General features: G+C 40.1%; 1 protein-coding gene across 3 annotated transcripts in view; it reads left to right on the top strand.

Moving 5' to 3' along the window:
* The window catches only part of pitpnm3 (PITPNM family member 3), a 112,545-nt gene that overhangs the window by 50,713 nt on the left and 42,986 nt on the right, over positions 1–18,846 (top strand). For all 3 annotated transcript variants that reach the window (XM_034700275.1, XM_034700278.1, XM_034700276.1), the window contains exons 4-5: positions 12,921–12,991; positions 13,122–13,342. In XM_034700275.1, coding sequence (XP_034556166.1) covers positions 12,921–12,991; positions 13,122–13,342 — 292 coding nt within the window. The remainder of the gene's footprint in view (positions 1–12,920; positions 12,992–13,121; positions 13,343–18,846) is intronic.

The following is an 18,846-nucleotide window of genomic DNA, read 5'->3' as shown; positions in this document are numbered from 1 at the left end:
TTTCCAGGTTTGGAGTACAGTTAATGTCACGCTGTTTACATGACCTGACTGTAGCCTATCATTATGAACTCTTACCTCTACTCTTACCTACGACTCTTTGTGGAAATAATGTTTCCACTGTATTTATTATTTTATTTTCAATATGTGATCTACAATATTGGTGTATGTAGGAGCATTTTCATTACACACTATTACACTGTAAATAAGAGGGTGCTAAAGTCACATTTAAACATACTATATTTACTCTCCGATGGTGGCAGAGAAATGGAGACCATGACAGACAGACAGACAAAATGAATTTGAATATGGACTTAAGAGCAGAGATGAAATGAAAATGGCACATTGGATCATGGAGAATCTGCACTTTTCCTCTTCTTTGGCAGTTATGGCAGCCCCTTTTCCGCTGTGCTGGACTGATTTAGATACAGGGCCGCCTCCACATCGGTGCAATGCTGTAATTGAAATTGAAAATGACAAATTCCCCAAGTGCCCTCCTCAGAAAACGGTGATGAAAACACAGTCAGATTCTGACAAGCGCTAGAAGGCGGTATGGCAATTAGACTGAGGCAACCGCTTCATAGTCACAGAGGCAGGATAAACCCTGTGCTCTATGACATTACATATCTGTCTTTTGCATTCCTTGATAGCGCAATTGGGAATGAGAATTTGTTTGCTGGGAGTAAACTGACAACCTTCCAAGAGATAGAAGATCCACTCTACCACTGAGCCACAGCCGTCCCATTAACCTGTAACGATCCTGCTAGTGGATAGTGATTCGCCAACCAGGATAGAGACATTGCAAAGCATTTCAGCCTCTTCTTCCTCTACAATAGTGAGCACAATGACCAGAGTTCCTTCTGTATCAATATATATATTCATCTTCTTTAGACTCTGTGGTCATCAGGGAACCTTAAAGGTGCTGCTGGACTTGATCACGGTCAGTGTTGCAATCTGTGAGCTTTATTCACTCCTCTTCAATCTCAGTAAACCTGTCACTTCCTCCAATGGGTCTCTGTCTTTCTAACCTCTCTTCCTTTAATCTTGATGATTCCTTCACTCCCTCCTTTGTTCTCCTCAGCCTCTGTAAGCATCCATTTGCCCCCGGCCCTCTCTGCTCCTCCACTCCATTCCCATCGCATCACCTCATCATGTTTCATATTTTCCCCCTCTCTCTGTCTTCCTACATTCATTACTCCACAAGCCACAGGCGACTCTAAACACTTTCCCCTTCGATAGTTGCCACAGTGATAGGTTTCCATCAGAGACGGAGAGGAAAGCCTGAAGCACAACTGCCCCTTATTTTCCACCATATTCACACTCGTCTTCTTCTTCTTCATCTCCGCTCAGTGACGTCCTGTAATCTAACATCAGCCCCTTCCATCTGTTCTCCATCCAAACAATCCAATCTGGATATTTATGCTGTGCTCCTTTTATTTGTTCACACTTCATTCACTGACTGATGCGGCTTAATGTAGTCGAACCTGAAATAGCTGTGTTACATAACTGATCAAGGACTCCGTGATGAAAGAAAAACTACTTGGCTGCGTTCTTGGTATGTTCTGCCAAGCTGGGATTACATTTGCTAAAATGGCTTCGTCAGTTAAAGCAGACAGTTTGCAGGAGATGACTCAGTGATAAGCCCTGCCAAAACAAACCCGGGCAGGGACCTGTTTTTATTCTTGGTGTAAAATATATGTTGAGGATGTAATTCCTCACAAAGTGACCCCGTAGAGAAATATATTACATTGAATGGAAGAATGATTTTCAATTTTCTGTGGAGCGCCACAGCTCTCTGTTCTGCATGCACCCTGCAGCTCTATTCAGAAACACCCGCAGAGAGAGTGACGGAAAACATAAATTTACAGTCTGAGTCTCATCTGTGTTCTGCCCATCGACAGCCCCCCACACACACACACACAGTCAGTTTGGACACACAGTGCTTGTCACAATCCAGTCTGACTTTAATTCCCATTAAATCAATGTTTTTATTTCTAGTCCACTTTGTTTTTGCAGAAAAAAGTGCTTTAGTGGCTTAAAAGCTTGCACGATAAAAGCAATTTCTCAGCAGAATTATAATAAAAGAGGACAAACAAGAAAGAGGGAGAGGTGAGATAAAAGTGGGCAGTCACTGACACAAAACACTTAGCTCTTATTTTCACATCACATTAGCTTGAAATTGTTACAAGAGGCTCTGTCTCTTTTGGCTTTATCTCTGTTGTTAGTGTTGCCAATCTGCGTGTGTTTACATGTGCAATCTCTGTGCATATGTGTGTTTACCAAACAGAATTTAAAGGAAGAAATGCAGTGTGATCCCACGCTGAGCACAGATAATCACACCCGAACAACAGTGTTGCAGCCTGGAGCTCAGGAGGAGGAGGGAGGTGAAAGAGGAGGCACAAAGGGAAACGACTGCCTATTATGAAAGGCATCAAACTCGTCATGCCGTACACCTCATCCCTCAGCTCCATATAGATTTCTCCTGCTGATGGTCAACACTTTCCTTGACCCTTCAGAAGTGTTAATCTAGTGTTGTTGTTGGTGTTTATGTGCTGCAGAAATGGCCGCAGCTGCTGTGGTAACAGTCATGCATGAACTAATCAATACAGCTTAAACTCTTCAATTTATATACTTTAGCTTCTTAATATAATTTGAGCACTGATATCAATTCTCTCTACGCATATTGAATATCTGTCCAACCTCCTAGAGAACGTGTTGTCCTTCCTGAGGTGTCTCTCGTGCCTCTTATGTTTTTGAAACCCTAGAATATACAAATCAAGGAATTACAGATAGAGCTTGTTCTAACTTTTTATAAATTGTTACATCCCGCAAGACCAATGTTTGATTTGGGGTTATATAAGTAAGATGCGATAATACACTTCAAGATTGAGGAACTGAGGGCCTTTTGGGTCAGGTAAGCAGCTATAAATATGCAATATGTGGTAAAACAGTTTAAATATAAATTATGTGCCCCATGTATGAGGCTCAAGTCCTGGAAGTGAATGGCCCGGGTGTGACATCAAGGTTAGGTTGAGTCAGCATTTCCAATATCGCATCTGCCGGAGATAGGCTTCAAAACTCTGCTTCACAAACAAATGGGTGACGTTACGGAGACTCTATCCATTTATAATGCAGTCTATGGTACCAACGCTGCAGTCATCTTTGAAGTGACCTCATTGTTCGACTTCCAGCCTTCACCATTAGCTGAATAACTTCCCCTGCTCTCTTTTTCCCACATTGTCTGTCCCCCTTCAGCTGTTCTATCTTTAAGAGGCAAAAATGTACAAAAAATAGCCTTAAAAAAACATTGTGATACTGTTACAGTTTGGTTAGGATGAAGCATTCCAACTAATTAACTAACAACCCAATGTTTGTGTGAAAATATGGATCAGATAAAAAGAAGAAGCTATTTAGTAGCCCTCTTGAGTTGAGGATGCACCAATCCTACTTTTTAGGTCCCGATACCGATATCAATACCTGGGCTTTGGTATCTGCCGATACTGGTACTAGCCGATCCAATCCTGGTATTGATTTAACAATCTCTATTCCTTAATGTGAGGATAGAATCATGTTTTGACAACTTCAGACTATTCTGACTTGATGGTGAACTGTATCTGGGTTCCAAGTGCTAAACCAGAGGTTAGAATCCCTTAATTTCAAGGATCTGGAACAATTAAATCCAATAACCTGTCAGTTTTTTCAAACTTTGAATCCATTAATAGAAGGTTTCTTCCTTCTTTGCAGTAGGCTACAACTGACATAAACTTCTTCCTTTGGGCTCCCCAAAGCGCGACTGCCATCCGTCGAAACATTACCGCTGCACATGTTGCAAGGTTCCGGCGGAGTTGTTAACAAAAGAAGCATGCACCTAACTGCAGAGCCTCTGTATTTATCCTCCATGCTCCACCGGGCAAAAATGCACGATATCCGATCTAGTGTTTTGAGTCCAATCTAGCTGATATCCAATATCAGGATCGGATCGGTGCATCCCTACTCTTGAGTGCTGTCAATCACATATTCTGTGTAGTGCGTATTATTTTTATCAGAACAGACCAGATATAAATTTAATGTTGTATCCACAAGTATGTTTAGATTAGAGTATATTCACTTGAAGACAAAAAAAACAGAGGTAATCCAGTGGTTATATGCTGTATGCCCTCATTGTTCTGCTACTGTATGGATTTTCTACTTACACTTAGTGTCAGTTTGACCCTGAGCAAACATGAAGAAATGAGAAACGGAGACTGTAAGGGACCTTCACTAACTGAACGCATGATCTCCTGTGTGTTAGTGCATACAGGATGTGTTACCGTAACTGCACGGCTTCATTGTGTGGTTTTATTGACGTAATGCTGCAGTTGATATAAACACAGTACTCAGCTGAGGAGCTCACAGAGAACATTATCAGGCATTAATCAATGAGAGGACACCTCTTTACAGCTGATTCAAAGCTGAAACTCGCAACCTGGTCCTGAACAGGCATACCTCACCGGTGATTTCAGCTCCTGGTTTTCTTGACCCATCCATGTCCCCAAACATTCATCCATAGATAACTCTACAGCCACAGTATTTACTGTGCTATTAGTCACCAGACCTTGAAACAATAAACCACAGGACAGCATATAGACAAGATGGCAAAGGAGTATCTAAATTGTCTGAGTTTGACACACTGGGACAAACACCAAGCTGATGTGTTTGAAGAGTGAGGAGAGAGAATGGTCTGCAAAAGCACTTACTGTTCTCTGATCCTGAAGTAATGCACTGCTTTTATTGGATTTTGGATTTTATTGTTTTTTTTACTGATGTCTCATTGGCATTGAATAAGACTTTCCCTTTGTTTGAGTCTCATTATATGAGATTGTAGTGGATACTTAAACCCATCAGTGAATAAATCTGCTCTTAGATTTGGTGATTACACATTTCTGAGCTCAATACAAGAATAACTCACTTTGGTATTTCAAATTCTTAAACTTTCTTCTTACTGGTATAGTAGTAGCCTCTTCATAATGAATCACTTTGTTTTTCTCTGCCTGCATTTTGGCTAAAATAACCTCAAAACCTCTTCCAACATTTTCAGCGTAAATTTGTCATAGTATTATGTTTGTTTTGGCCAGAATCAGATGCTGTCAATATACCTCACCTGCCTCTCTTACCTTCCTCCTTCCTGCTGGTCATGCCATGAAGCAGCCAAGTTACTAAAAATGATGTAAGCAACATCTGACGAGAATAGCAGCCATTTGGCTTTGTGGTTAAATTACACGCCCCATGTATGAGGCTCAAGTCCTTAAAGCGAATGGCCTGGGTATGACACCAAAGTTAGGTTGAGTCAGCATTTTCAATATGGCAACCACTGGAGATAGGCTTCAAAACTCTGCTTCAGAAGCAAATGGATGAAGTCACAGAGAGAATGTGTCATAGTTTTATGTTTGTTTTGGCCAGAATCAGACACTGTCAATAATATGCCTCACCTGCCTCTCTTACCTTCCTCCTTCCTGCTGTTCATGTCTTTGTGTGCTAGTTGTATCGGAGTAATTGTTGCTGCACAGAAGCTGCAGCATATAAACCTTGAGCAGCTGGGAATGTTAGGGACAGATTGTTTGTGTGTGTATGTGTGTTACAATATATATGTGTTTTAGTCAGTGTATATGTTGCACTGCCTTCTGGTTAGTGTGTGTGTGTGCGTGTGTGTGGTTTGTCAATGCAATAAAGCTGTATAAGTGTCCTGGGGTTGTTTTTCTCGCAGCAGGGCGATACAAGCGACCCTGATGCCGGCAGCAGTGAACAGATGGCAGAGTGTGTTAGCATGCCTGTACAGTGCCAGGGGTCAGAGAGGGCTGTTCCACCAGTCAAGAGGCAGCGTTCCTCCAAATGAGTCCGACGACCAACCTGTTGCTTCCATACAGTATTCACATTCGAAGCACAACTGTATTATACATGACTTTTTCACCTTTCTAGATCTCATTATATGTTGTGCACAGTGGAATCACTATTGCCCCAGTGGCCTCATAGACGTGTAATCCCAGTAATTTTAATGTCTTTGGTTATATCACACTGAGGGCCAAGTTTTCTAGTGTTTTCTGTCCACTACTGATAAGAATGTGCAGGTTCAGAAGTTCAGTTGTGCTTTTATCCCAGCCTAGATGATTACAAACAGAAGCTGAATGATGATGCAGACATTCTGACCTCAGAGTGCACTAAATCTCCAGGAGTTGTTTCTTATCTCTGCATTCGAGATGTGAGTTCTCTTAAGTGAAGAGCTCAGTTAGCATTATGCTTTCAGACATCGCCATCTGTCAATCTTTATAAGATAGATATAAAGAAGCTCTGCTGAAACGCCTTGTTTTTCTGCTTAACTGTTGAGGTCTAGTGCAGAAATAAAGAATGACTTCTGAAGATGTGATGTGTGACAGCTGAACTTCTCCACCTGGGATTTGTTAGCGACTCTAAGAAACCTTTGAGGTGTTTGGAAGTAAAAGTTAAATGTGCAAGAAAATGCATTGTCATCCTAGGTCATCGAGACCAAGGATTTTTTTCCCCACTTTTTCTCAAGTTCTAATTATCATTGACAGTGTATTAATATAAACAGAGCGCTGATTGTGAGAAGTAAAGCCAAAAGTAAAGCCTCAGTGGGTGCTGACAAATGGCAATCTGGCTAGTAGAGCTGCAGGATTCAAATTATCTAACGGATAAAGATCAAAAACCCAACAGATCGGTAGAGCCCACAGCAGAATAGATTCTTATGTTGATTTGAAGCAGGACGCCCATAGTTATGGAGACTTATATGACTCTTATGTTAATGTTTGTTACATTTTTTCTCTCTGTTCCACTTCTACTCTGATAAAGAATGCTGCATGTAACTGACAAAACTGCAAGCTAGCTGATAGTCCTGCCATACCCGATGGAATCATCCACTCCAAGGCCGTTGTGGAGTGTCTCAAACCAATTATTTGCAAGATGATACCAGATTCCAAACTAAAAAGACAACACGACAGACTGACACAGTAAGAAAACCATGTGACTCCTCAGCTAGTCAAGCCTCCACTGACTCCGACTACTACAAATTTATCTTAAAACTACAGTGACTCAAAACCTCTTTATCAACAATGGAACAAAAATAGCCAAAACAGCCAAAGTCCCAAATCCTACAACAATTCACATTTCTTAATTGACCCTAATGTTTAATAAATCAATAAACATTCATTAATAAACAGTAACAGAACTGTGCCTCATAGACTGCAGGATACTTAATTAATCAGCAAAGCTGTCAATCACTCATCTTTTAACATCAAATCCCTAATGATAACTAAGCTTCATATAGAAGTGAACACTTGCTCATAAATCAGTGTGTTAAAAGCTAACTGCTAAGACAGAAAGCATGTTTGGGAAAAATCTGTTTCACATGTATTTCAATTTTCTGGTTTGACCATAGACTGTATAAAATATGGATGCAGGATCCCTGACATCACCCATCTGTTTCTGAAGAGCTGTTTGAGGCCAATCATCGGCGGCAGCCATGTTGCTGATGTCGAGCCAGTGTGACGTAAAGAGGCGGAGTTTGAGCCTCCTATATAGCTACAGTGTCCCCGCAGTCAGCTGTGCCTCTCATTGGAAGACTCGTAATCTCAATATCTTTGAAATTGCCACGTTAGAAAAAAAAATCCCCCCTCACAGTGTGTGCCGATTGAGAAATGAACTATCCAGACTACACTCATCTTTTGTACCAGGCTGTAAACATGTTTATTTCTGCTGTGAAGATTGTCTTTTTCCCATTCATGTGTATGTGACTTCTGGTACTTCTGGAGCCAGCCTCAAGCGGATCCTCAATGAACTGCAGTTTTTAGCACTTGCGCATTGGACTCATATTTTTAGACCGGAGGTTGCTGCTTGGGTTTGACTAATGTTTCATTTATTAATATGGAGGAGGCAGGTTTTATAGCCTAAATCACAGTAAAAGCTTTTGTTTCACTCAGGATAGCTTTTGTTCTGTCCATGTTTTATTACTATGGATTGACTGTTTGATCATGGTGTGGGATAAAGTGATGAATCAACAAAGATATATATATATATATGTTGATTTTCTTTTAATAGTTTCTTCATCTGTGAATGGTTTTCATTGCATTTACTGAAACACAGTTGCTTCTCACACAATAAAAGGTGACCCAGACTGTCTGCATGCAACACTTAGTGGCATCACACTACGCATGTGTTTGAAGACCTTGAAGTGAAAATGGGTGGAGCAAAACATTTTGTACTAGCTGCCTTAGCTCATCCCTTTTGTTTTCCATCTTCATTGTTTGTCCTTTATTTATGAAGTGTTACTTCCAGCAGTGGCAATATTTTTTTTCTACCTGAGGAAACTGATAAACTACCCTCTTCAAGCAAAAAAAGAGGCATCTAGCCTCTCAGTACACAGATATTTCTCTCAGGAGTCTGCAATAGTAATCAAAGTAATAAATATAGAAGCCTTTTGCAGTGCACAAATGGTTTCTTTACAGCAACATACAATTCAGATATATCGTCCCATGCCTGTGTGCTAACAGGTCCTCATGAGTAAAATGTAATCAGAGGCTTGGTTTTGACTTGTGAGTGTCCTCTTATATTTCTTGAAAGCTTTTCATGCCTCGTTGAATTGATCTACAGATTAGGAGGCAAAAAATAATTTGCATGACCAAGTCAACATCGCTGTTTTCTCTGCACGTTTGCCCAGGAACAAAGATTATTCACTGTGATAGTGTAGCTCTCTAATGAGCTAATTCACACTCCAGCAGGCAGGAAACTTTCAGGGCATTTTGCCATTTTCATACTCCCCGGGAAGATATAAATCTGCAGTCTGAGAACCAATCTCCCTGATGATGAATGCAGCCTTGTTGTTTTTTCTCTCTCCAACTGCTCTGCTCATTCAAAGGTGATGAATGTGTGCAGGTGAGAGAGGAGGTGGTGACCTAAAAAGGAGAGAGAACTAAAAACCAGTAAACAAAAGTTATGTCTACTCGGAGAAAAACAGATTTTGTTTTAGATTTTTATGAGAAAATGACATTTTAAATCATAGTTGCACTGACAGCAGGACACACAGGAGGGGTCTGAAAAGCGATCAATAGATCAATATTTCTACCCCTCTCATTCAGCTTGAGACTTCTGTGTAGAGCCCTTTCATCCTCTCACTCTGTGTCGGGGGTCAATTTTCTCTTCCTTTCTCGTAGATAAGTTAAGAACTATCTCAGACTGTGGTGTGATAACTGATAGACTGATGCACTGTGTGTACCTGCTGGCAGTGTGTGCCTGACTGAGCTTTAGGCTACTGGAAGCGATCAGGGTGCTGCTGAACTATAGCATTGTCAACAAACCACAGGGCTTTCTCGCTTAGGCCATTTGTTAGGAGGGAATGTGTGCAGGGGTAAAGCTGCTAAATGCCACTAAGCTACATGGAGCACATATTGACTGGCAGGGCTCAGACCTCTGAGAGGAATCATAAGAAATGAAAACAGAAGCAGACGGATTGTTAGAATCCCCCACAGCTGCACAAAAAATCTGCAGAAGAGGAAAGTAAAAGATGTGCCTGCTAACCACAGGAAGCGGGTTTACACCACCGAGCCAAGCTGCACCAACAGAAAGATAATTTTGTGAGTTCTCTTCGGTATCAGACAAATGTCTTACTTATCATTAAATTCAGGAGCAGCCTAGCATGGGTGCTGCTCTCACGAATGATGAGGTGACTCTGACTTCTCGTCCTACAATCTGCTGAAGGCAGCTGTTTGCTGCAGATTGGCAGCCAGGACATTTTCTAGTGCCATGCTATGTGTGAGATACAGAGCTTTTTTATTGGCCGGGTGTGAGTGAGAGTGCTTGAACAGGCTATTGTTCTGTTGTCTTTTATATTCAGTGAAATAAAAACAATAAGCACCGTTTTACTCTGCCAAATTAACAGAAAAAACAATCATGTACTTTTTGATCACATTTTATCATCTTTTTTTTTTCCAGAGAAAACAGAAATGACAAGTTAACAACCTGATGTTTTTTAGACATAGCTCATAAGTCTGAACTTTTAATGTAGCTGCAACTTTTCTCTTCACTCAAACCTGCAAAATCGAATTTCAGTCACTCAGACACAGAAATTGAAGTCTGTGAAACTTGTAATGAAACCTATTAGCCTGCTGCTTCCTGCTTTAGGGCAGCGCTCTCACTTTACCAAAATAATTTCATTTGTATGGGTGTCAGTCCAGAGTTTCATGCAGACTTTTTCAGGGAGTTCTCTAAGCATGAAAATGATCGAAAAACTTCCTTTTTTTTCTTCTCATTTCTTTAGATTGGTCCTGTCATAAAGTGCTTTTTACCTGCATAAACCCAATGTTCATTTTAAAACATCTCACTTCAGATGGCATGTGTCATTTCATGGTCTTCATATTGTGATTACAGCATCATTCTGCTGGTCAGTCAGTACAAACACAGTCATATATTTGCGTCCAAATCCTCCACGCCCACATTTCATAGAGAGGATTCTAAATTTAACACGAGTAAAAACAGAAACAATACATTGTGGATTAACAGCCCGCCTACATTTGGAGGTGTTTACTGACTCATCAACTGCTGGTTTAATCCTGGTGAAGCACACAGCTTTATGAAAAATGTAGCGTTACCAGTTGTTAATGTTCATAAATCAGATAATATGACTTTGGAGCTATTTGGAGAGGTACTCTTGTCTTTTGGGAGAGGTTAAAAAGGCAAACACATTAAAGTAACACATTAAAAACATCAAAGTAACTGAGTTTACCTGTGATTACTAACTGATATAACAACTGAATGTTAGGTTGGATTCCCTTAATAAGAAATAAAAAAATCATTGCAATTCTGTAAAATATTCCTGCCTGACTCTGCCACTCTATCTCACAAAGCTTTGGTTTATGATTACATTATAAAACCCAATAGCTCTTGGAATAGTTTTTTTTTTTTAAATGTGCACCAAAGAACTCTTATCCTTATCCAGCTGCATAGAACAATTGGCGGCAAATTAACATGAATGACTTTGGCTCAACACAAGGATAACTCATGGTAGATGAGTTCAAAGCAAGAGTTAGACTTATTAGGGGTGCAGATTCACAGGATTTCTTCAAATTGTCAAATCAGTCAATGAAGTAGTCTTTGAAACAGAAATGTGTATTAAAAGCCATCTTCAAACTGCTTGTTCTGTCCAACAAACTGTGAAAATCCAAACATTTTCTCTTGAGAGTGTTGAAATTTAAAGAAAAGCAGAAAATGATCTCTTTAGTCAGAGAATATTTGGTAGATTTTGGAAAACAAATGACGAAATACTCGTTAACTAAACAACCAGATGTTTTATAGCTGAAACTCTTAAGTGAATTGATGTGTTAGTCCCATAAAAAAAAACAACCTGGAATCTTTCCTGCCAGCCCCGTGGTAAATTACTGCAGGAAGACAGTGTGAGCTGATCTGAGAATGCAACAGGAAGTCAGGAGAGTCACTGCGAGCAAGTAGACAGTGGTGGTGATGTTTGTAACAGGTGCCCAACCAGTGACATCATTTTGCATGTGATAAAGCTCATTTGTTTATAATGTGAATGCATCTAATTACACACACACATGATTGAAAGACAAAAACGTATCAATGTAGCATCAGTCTCAGCTTCACCCTCTGTCTTTATATCTTGTGAGCATTACAAGGTGACTACAGCAGTGTCTTTTTACATTATGTCTTATTGTCTGAGACCTCCGTCCAACAGGGAAAACTTCATGCTGTGGGGGGCATGTGTGAAAAAAGGAAGTTTGGAAATTGTAAGAGTAGACTGTCCTTGATTTTTTCAATTTTCAGGAGTGCACATCTGAAAAGAGCTTAAAACACAACAACTTTGTTTCCCTTTCACGTACAAGCACCCTAACAATAGACAAGGAATGGTTTTCCTGCCTCCTGGACAAACCCCACAATGTGTTCTTTTGCCCACAGTGTTTGCTCTTAAAACTACTTTACAAGGTATAGGAGGAACTTTTCCTCCTTCAGAGAAAAGAAAACCTCCCTGCATTGATTTCCTGTTACTCTGTGACCAAAATAGTTCAGCGCGCTGAGTCCCCTGTGTGTGCTGAGCTGTGCTAGACAAGCAGGCAGTCAGAGGCAGGCTATGGGCTGGGAACAGAGTAAAGGGGAGATGACAGTGTGTGTGTGTGTGTGTGTGTGTGTGTGTGTGTGTGTGTGTGTGTGTGTGTGTGTGTGTGTGTGTGTGTGTGTGTGTGTGTGTGTGTGTGTGTGTGTGTGTGTGTGTGTGTGTGTGTGTGTGTTTGTGTGTGTGTGTGTGTGTGTGAGGCTGTGAGAGCCTCCCATGACAGTCGGTCCCAGACCAGGAGGCCAAATAAACAATGAGTGAGGGAGCGAGCCGAACACAGAGCTAAAGGAAAGGAGAAACAGAAAGAGAGACAAGTGAAAGCTTGGATGACACAGCCTGGAGAAACTTACGGGGAGTGTGATGTGTTTGGCCAGGTTCCCATAACATTCAGCACCACACAGGAAGAGGGAAAGATGCTCCCAGTCATATGTTGGGATAAAAATGTCTACATCCCTCTCTAGAAAAAGAATCCTTTGTTTTCTCTTCATCAAAGAATCCAAAATGAAGTTATTTGTGATGTTAGAGTAGAAAAACAACCTCTGTCCTGCTGTTTACCCTCACTATTGACTGCTGAATCTTATGTTTGGACCATTTGAGCCTCGGGGTACACAGACCCATCACCCAGTCTGAAGAGCGATGAAGAGGCATTAGTAATATTGACCATATTCACCGATCAATATCCATTTATGCCTCTTTTATTGTTGCGACTCAGATAAGTGGCTCTTGCAGTGACCCCTTCTTTGTCCTTTATCACTCCCTCTTTCCTTCCTTCCCCCCTGCCCTTTCCTTTCTTCCGTTTACCCACTTCATACAGAGGGTCTCTACCAGCTGGGAGGTCCACATTGTGCCCCGCAGAGCAGCATTGAAGGCCTGGAGGACAGAGAGGTACTTAGATATTTGTTTTATCTCTGCTTTCACAAAATGCTGTCTCTGTTCTTTCCCCTCTTTTTGAGTCTGTTTTTTTCCACTCAGTCTTTATTTTTCTTCTTTAATCTGCTTGAAAACCTTTTCTCAGAGGAAATGTAAGACCCATGTGCTGCTCCTGGTGGTGCATGGTGGAAACATCCTGGACACAGCGGGTGGGGATCCTAGTACAAAAGGTGGCGATGTGGAAACCTTGTCCTCAGTGCTGGAGAAAGTGGCCCGAGTTCATTTCCAGGCTGCCGCTGAGCATGTGATGATCAAGTTGGTTCCATGCCCAGCTGTGTGCGCTGAGGCCTTCTCTCTGGTGTCCAAGTAAGTGCTGTAGCCAGAACAAGGAAACTCATTGGTCCTGTTTACACTCATCTTTCAAAATGGCTTTTGTTTGGGTTCAGTCCAGAGGTGGTGTGAAAGGGTGTTGTTGAACATTAGCCTCAAACAAAGTGGTGACAAATGAGGTTTCTATATAATGCGTTCCCCAAACAATCATTAAAAAGAAAAGGGGGATATGTTTTGAAAGAAATGTTCTTCATACCTCAAATAAAACTCCAGAGATTTAAAAATCAATGTCAACAAGCTTTAAATCTGCTCTGGAGGCTCATGCTGCACAACATTTCAGTAAGTAAGACACTTTATCCACCTTACATGTAACATCGTTCACTGGACAGCTAGCTTTGAAAGTACATAATACGCAGGTGTTTCCCCTGTTCTAAGAGTTCTTTAGGAGGAAATTAGAGCTCCTGTGAGGAGTGTTTTAATGGTCAGAGGTGGACACAGTTCATCAAAAAATCTAACTTGGTTAACCCTTATCAATAGGAACATATCTTTATCATAATGTACTGTGGCACGGTTACATACTAGATACATTTTGTTGCTATAGATTTTAATTCAGTCCACAACATGAAAAACTCTGAGGCTTAAAAATACTATAAAGTATCAATAAATCAAAGCTTGTTATTGAATGAGAAAGAACAAACTTCTGTTATTAAGGTAGACACAGCTGACCAGAAATGGAAGAAAATGTAGCAAAAAAAGTTAGACTCCTGTCTTTTGTTGTTTGAGTCACAGAGTTAAGCCAAGAGAGCAAATTATCCTTGGCTGCTTGCTTGTCCTCCCATCCCGTGGTAGAAGATAAGCTGTATTAATACTTTAAAACTTTGATAAATACTGTTGTCCCAACATTTATATCCCAAAAATCCCCAAGTAAAGAAGGACACACCTGTTGCATATTCAGCAGCATGACAGGAATAACAGGGTGATGGGTGAACAGGGACATTTTTCAATCAGGTTTTCAGCATAAAATGAGAATAAGATGGATTACAGATGTGTTCTGTTTTTTGTAACTTATCATTTATTCTCTGCATTTCACAAATATGATTCCATGTATAATGCCTTCCCAGAGCTGTACAAATCTGGATGAAAGATGTTTAGTAGCTCCCAAAGCATGCCAACAAATTATATTATGCGTTAAGGACAATTAAGCTAGCTTACTAGAAACTGCCCTTTCATTTTCAAAAATATGGTTGGAATATGGCTGTAACATAATGACATATGGTACTCCTTCTTCATGAAAACCACCTTTGTGTTAGCAGCTTTTAGGGCCATATATTTCCACCTCTTTAGTTTGAACAGAACTACATGAAGAAAACTACTGTTGCATGGCTCTCAAGTTTTGAAATCAGTTCAGAGTGAGATTTTGCAGCGGATTGTACCCTCTCATTATAGTCATTATCCGGCAGTATTTTGTTCCCTCTTTCTTTCTTTCTCTCTCCCTAGCTCTCTTTATTTTTGTGAAAAAGTAGTAATTTTGTTCAGGAAATATTCTACGAAATCAATTGATGAGATGACTTCCTGTACACATTAGATACGGGGCTCCTGCGTCTTCCAATCTGCGTCGGTAATGTCTGCAATTGCACATGTGCCTCCTTTTCTTTGGAACCTAACATCGTTGCTTTGTTTTACCCAGATACAGTGATGCTATTTTTTGATTGGCTGTTGGATAGCTGTATTTCTTTCTTTTTAATTCCTTTTGATTAGCTGGTGCGTGGCAAGCTCCTTCTAAACTCTACGGGAATCTCACTTGATTCCTACCTGTTACGCAGTTTAAAGAAAAGCAGCACAACTTGGTGGCCGTTGTCCTAGTAATTGTGCTGCTTGAGAAATACAGTGTGATGGCGTGTGAGCGTGTGAACAGGTTGAAATGCGTGTGTCTTATGCCACATCCGTGAGACTTGAGAGCCCTGCTGTTGGTTGCAACTTGTTATTTTGTTAGTTTGGTGATAAAGCTACGCTCTCTCAGGGAGCTTTCAAAAACAGAGTACTTTCATAGCTGGGCAAATGTAGAAGCAGACACATCAATATTTAATCTTTCTTAAACAAAAAAAACCATCACAAATAAGCAGGAGATTGGGTTTTTTTTAAGGAAACTGTGGTGGTATAAAATAGTACTAGAATAATGGTTTCAGCAGAGTAAAAGCTAGCATTAATATCATTGGATCTTACTCTCAGTTAATGATTTCTGACCTTCTTCTTTATACTTCATACACTCTTTTAAGTCTCTTGTGTCTCTTTCATTCAGTAGAAGTTCTCACTTGTTTGATAGACAGCCATAATTACCTTAAATCATTAACAATCAGCGTAAACATGACCACACTGTTCAGGGGGCTTTTGAAGAATCTGCCTGTAATGATTGCATGCCTTCAAGAATTAACATAAAGGAAAAAATGTGTGGTCGGCTGAGGTGGTGAAGGTTAATTGAGAAAATATATTGACCAAAGACCCAGAAACAGACAGTGATGTTAATTAGTATGCTGATGACATTTCTCAGCTCTTGCTAGCAAGTGGCTGAGTGGAATATTTAACATCGAACCTTTTTATGCTGCTGTTTTTAATTGTTGATTCCTCCATCGGGCGTCTCCTCGGTGGACAAAATGAACGCCTTAATGACTTTATTAGGTTTCACTGACCCTAATTTGTTTGTGTTGTTATCCAATGTACCTTTGATTTCAGGCTCTGTGATCAACCTTGAAATGGAAATTATTTGTGGATGTAGTGCAACCTCAAGTGATGAACCCGAACTATCAAACGGTTTTATCACCTTTAAAAGTAGTGTTAATTTAAGTCATCCCTTTGAATTCATTAAGTTCAGAACAGAGAGAGACTTTCAGGTAAAAATATTTCTGTGATCACATATTTGCCCTTTTTATAGTTTCATCTGCAGCCTTTGCACAGAGCTGTGTAAGTGTAACTAATGATTTCATTTCACATTTAACGTCACATGTCTCAGTGGTCACCAGTTTTTTATCTGACAGCATCACTTAGTCTTTCTCTGATTTCCAATTATGTGCTGAGGAGGTTTTTGTCTGAATTGTCACTGATCAGCGTGGAGAGGGAATGTGTTTGGCAGGCGAGTAGAGGCTTCTGTCTGGTTCTGTGATTGACGTTAGCGGGAGCCAGGGAGGTAGAGACTGCAAGAGAGACGAGTGTGGAGAGATTTGTTTTCTGCTGCTGCTCGGCAGCTTGACGTCGCTTAGCTTTCACAGCATCTAAACATGAAATATTAAAAACAACTACTCGTCATGGGAGCCGAGCAGAACTGAGGTAGTGCTGGATGTCTCGGCTGAATGTTTGTGTCAACAGAAACACAAAAACACACACCATTTACACTCAGGCAGGCATGAAACTCTGCATTAAAGAGACTCATTCATACTAAATGTCACCAGAGCCCGAGTTGTCTAGGAAACTAGGAATATAAACAAATGAGAGAATATGTTGAATACTCAATACATTGACAAAATCAGTACATTAAGTATTCAACAACGGCTTCAATTTGAAGATTTAGCAGATTGAATGGTACAAACAAAACGATGAATTCATTATTGGTTTTAAATCTTAGATTGTTTTGTTTAGACAACTAACCCTTAGAACATTTTGTTTCTTTATTCATAGACTTTCTTTTCTTTAGTTGGACTATATCCCTAGATTATTTGTTTCATTTAAGCTTGGCATGATGAAATTGTCTTTGAGAGATGGCGTGGACCCAGAATTTTTTAGTCTTTACTTGTTCTAGCAGCAAATCTGGCTAAAGGTGACACGTGTAAATGGATCACATTAGATTGATAAACCCTTTCTTGAAACCCCTATCATTTACATGAAGAGGGGAAAATATATATATATATATTTAAATATATATTTATATTGCTTCGACCACTTTAACAAACTCTGCTTACAGACAATCAATTGAGTTGAAAATTGAGGATAATCGGATCAAAAATGAGTGCAGCACACACTGGATTGTGTTATTTGAATGTGTCCACTCATGCCCGCTGGACACACTGGTGTGTGATAAAATGTGTCAGGAAGCATCCTCTTCATGCACTAAGCTTGTGTTCTTGTTGACTTTACTACGAGCTATTTTCTAAAGTATCTGTTTGTCTGAAAGAATAGTTATCTCAGTGTATCCCTCACTTTGAGAGCTTCCCCGAGGAAACAGAACTCTTAAAAACTGTGCTGTAAATAAAATCATTTTTGGTTTTGTAAAATCTCTCTGAAGCTTGTGCCACACTGACAGATTTTTAAAACCTTAACAGATGTTGAAAATGTGAGAGAAGCCATACATGACAGCAATTAAGATAGATTTCATAGTTTTGATCTGATTGAGTGGAGTGCAACGATATGATCAGAACACCACACCACACACCAACAGATCCTTTTCATCAACAACACAAGTCCCAAATCCTAAAGCTGGAAATCTTGCTAAATCTCTCTCAGTCAAACGTGACTTTGGAGTAGACAAACATGGTGGATGACGTCAGGAAGAATTGATGACAGCCCACAGAGTGCATGTTTGGCTGTCCTCAGAGTCCTTCATACACAACCAGATATCAGATTGTAGATATTGAACATGTTTATTATTTACAAATTGAAATCAGTGCATTCAAAGTTTTCGGGGAATTAAGATCCCTCTGGAAAAAATAGGGACTCTGCTGATTTGCCCCAAATTTGCCTGATTATTTTCTAGTTCCTTACTTACCTAATACTTAATCATGCTGTTCTTTGATTAAAGTATCTTGGATTTTGATAATTAGTTCGGAAAAATTTGATTAATACAATTTCTTTGTATTGCCTGATAGATTTTATTTTACACGACACATGTAACAAACTTGACTTTAAACTTATATTGAAGGTTTATGAAAGAAAAACACAACAAACAGAACTTATTTTTATGACTTACAGAGTGCTGTCCTTGAAACACTAGGAGTAAAACTTTTGTAAATTACCTCAATAAGTTCTGGTGAAGCATTTATGTACTGAAATTTCCTAACACCAATCAGCCAACGTATACAGCAATACCTGTAATAAGACAGTATTTCCAGACGCTGAGCTCTGATTTTGATTCCAGGTGAGATCTCTTTTGTAGAACCGAAGTTGCTCTAAAATTCAGCTCACGACTAGACGTCAATTTGTGTTTTATTTTCAGTGAAATGACAAAACTGATTCGTCCCCAGATGGCTCTAGGTCCTCAGCTAGCTCTCACAATATGTGCAGCCGGTCGGCATTCAAACAAGCCCACACAGCGGCAAACACAACACTTATTCAACTCCACTTTTGTCACTTAACAGTGTTTGCTCTAATGACAGTGTTGGACTTGTGGGTGTGCGTAGCCTCATTTATTTGCATGCCAACATAAACACAAGAGGGAATAAACGGCCCGGCGGGGAGGAATTGCTGCTGTGTGGGTAATTTCCTCTCATTCTGGGTAACAGCTTGGCTGAAAATCGCACGGTGGAGTGAAGGTGGCAAAATCTCTTAGCGCCTCC

The sequence above is a fragment of the Notolabrus celidotus genome, chromosome 14 (assembly GCF_009762535.1).
Source record: "Notolabrus celidotus isolate fNotCel1 chromosome 14, fNotCel1.pri, whole genome shotgun sequence".
Lineage (NCBI taxonomy): Eukaryota > Metazoa > Chordata > Actinopteri > Labriformes > Labridae > Notolabrus > Notolabrus celidotus.
Note: the sequence above shows the minus strand (reverse complement) of the source record. Positions and strands in the feature narration are given on the sequence as shown.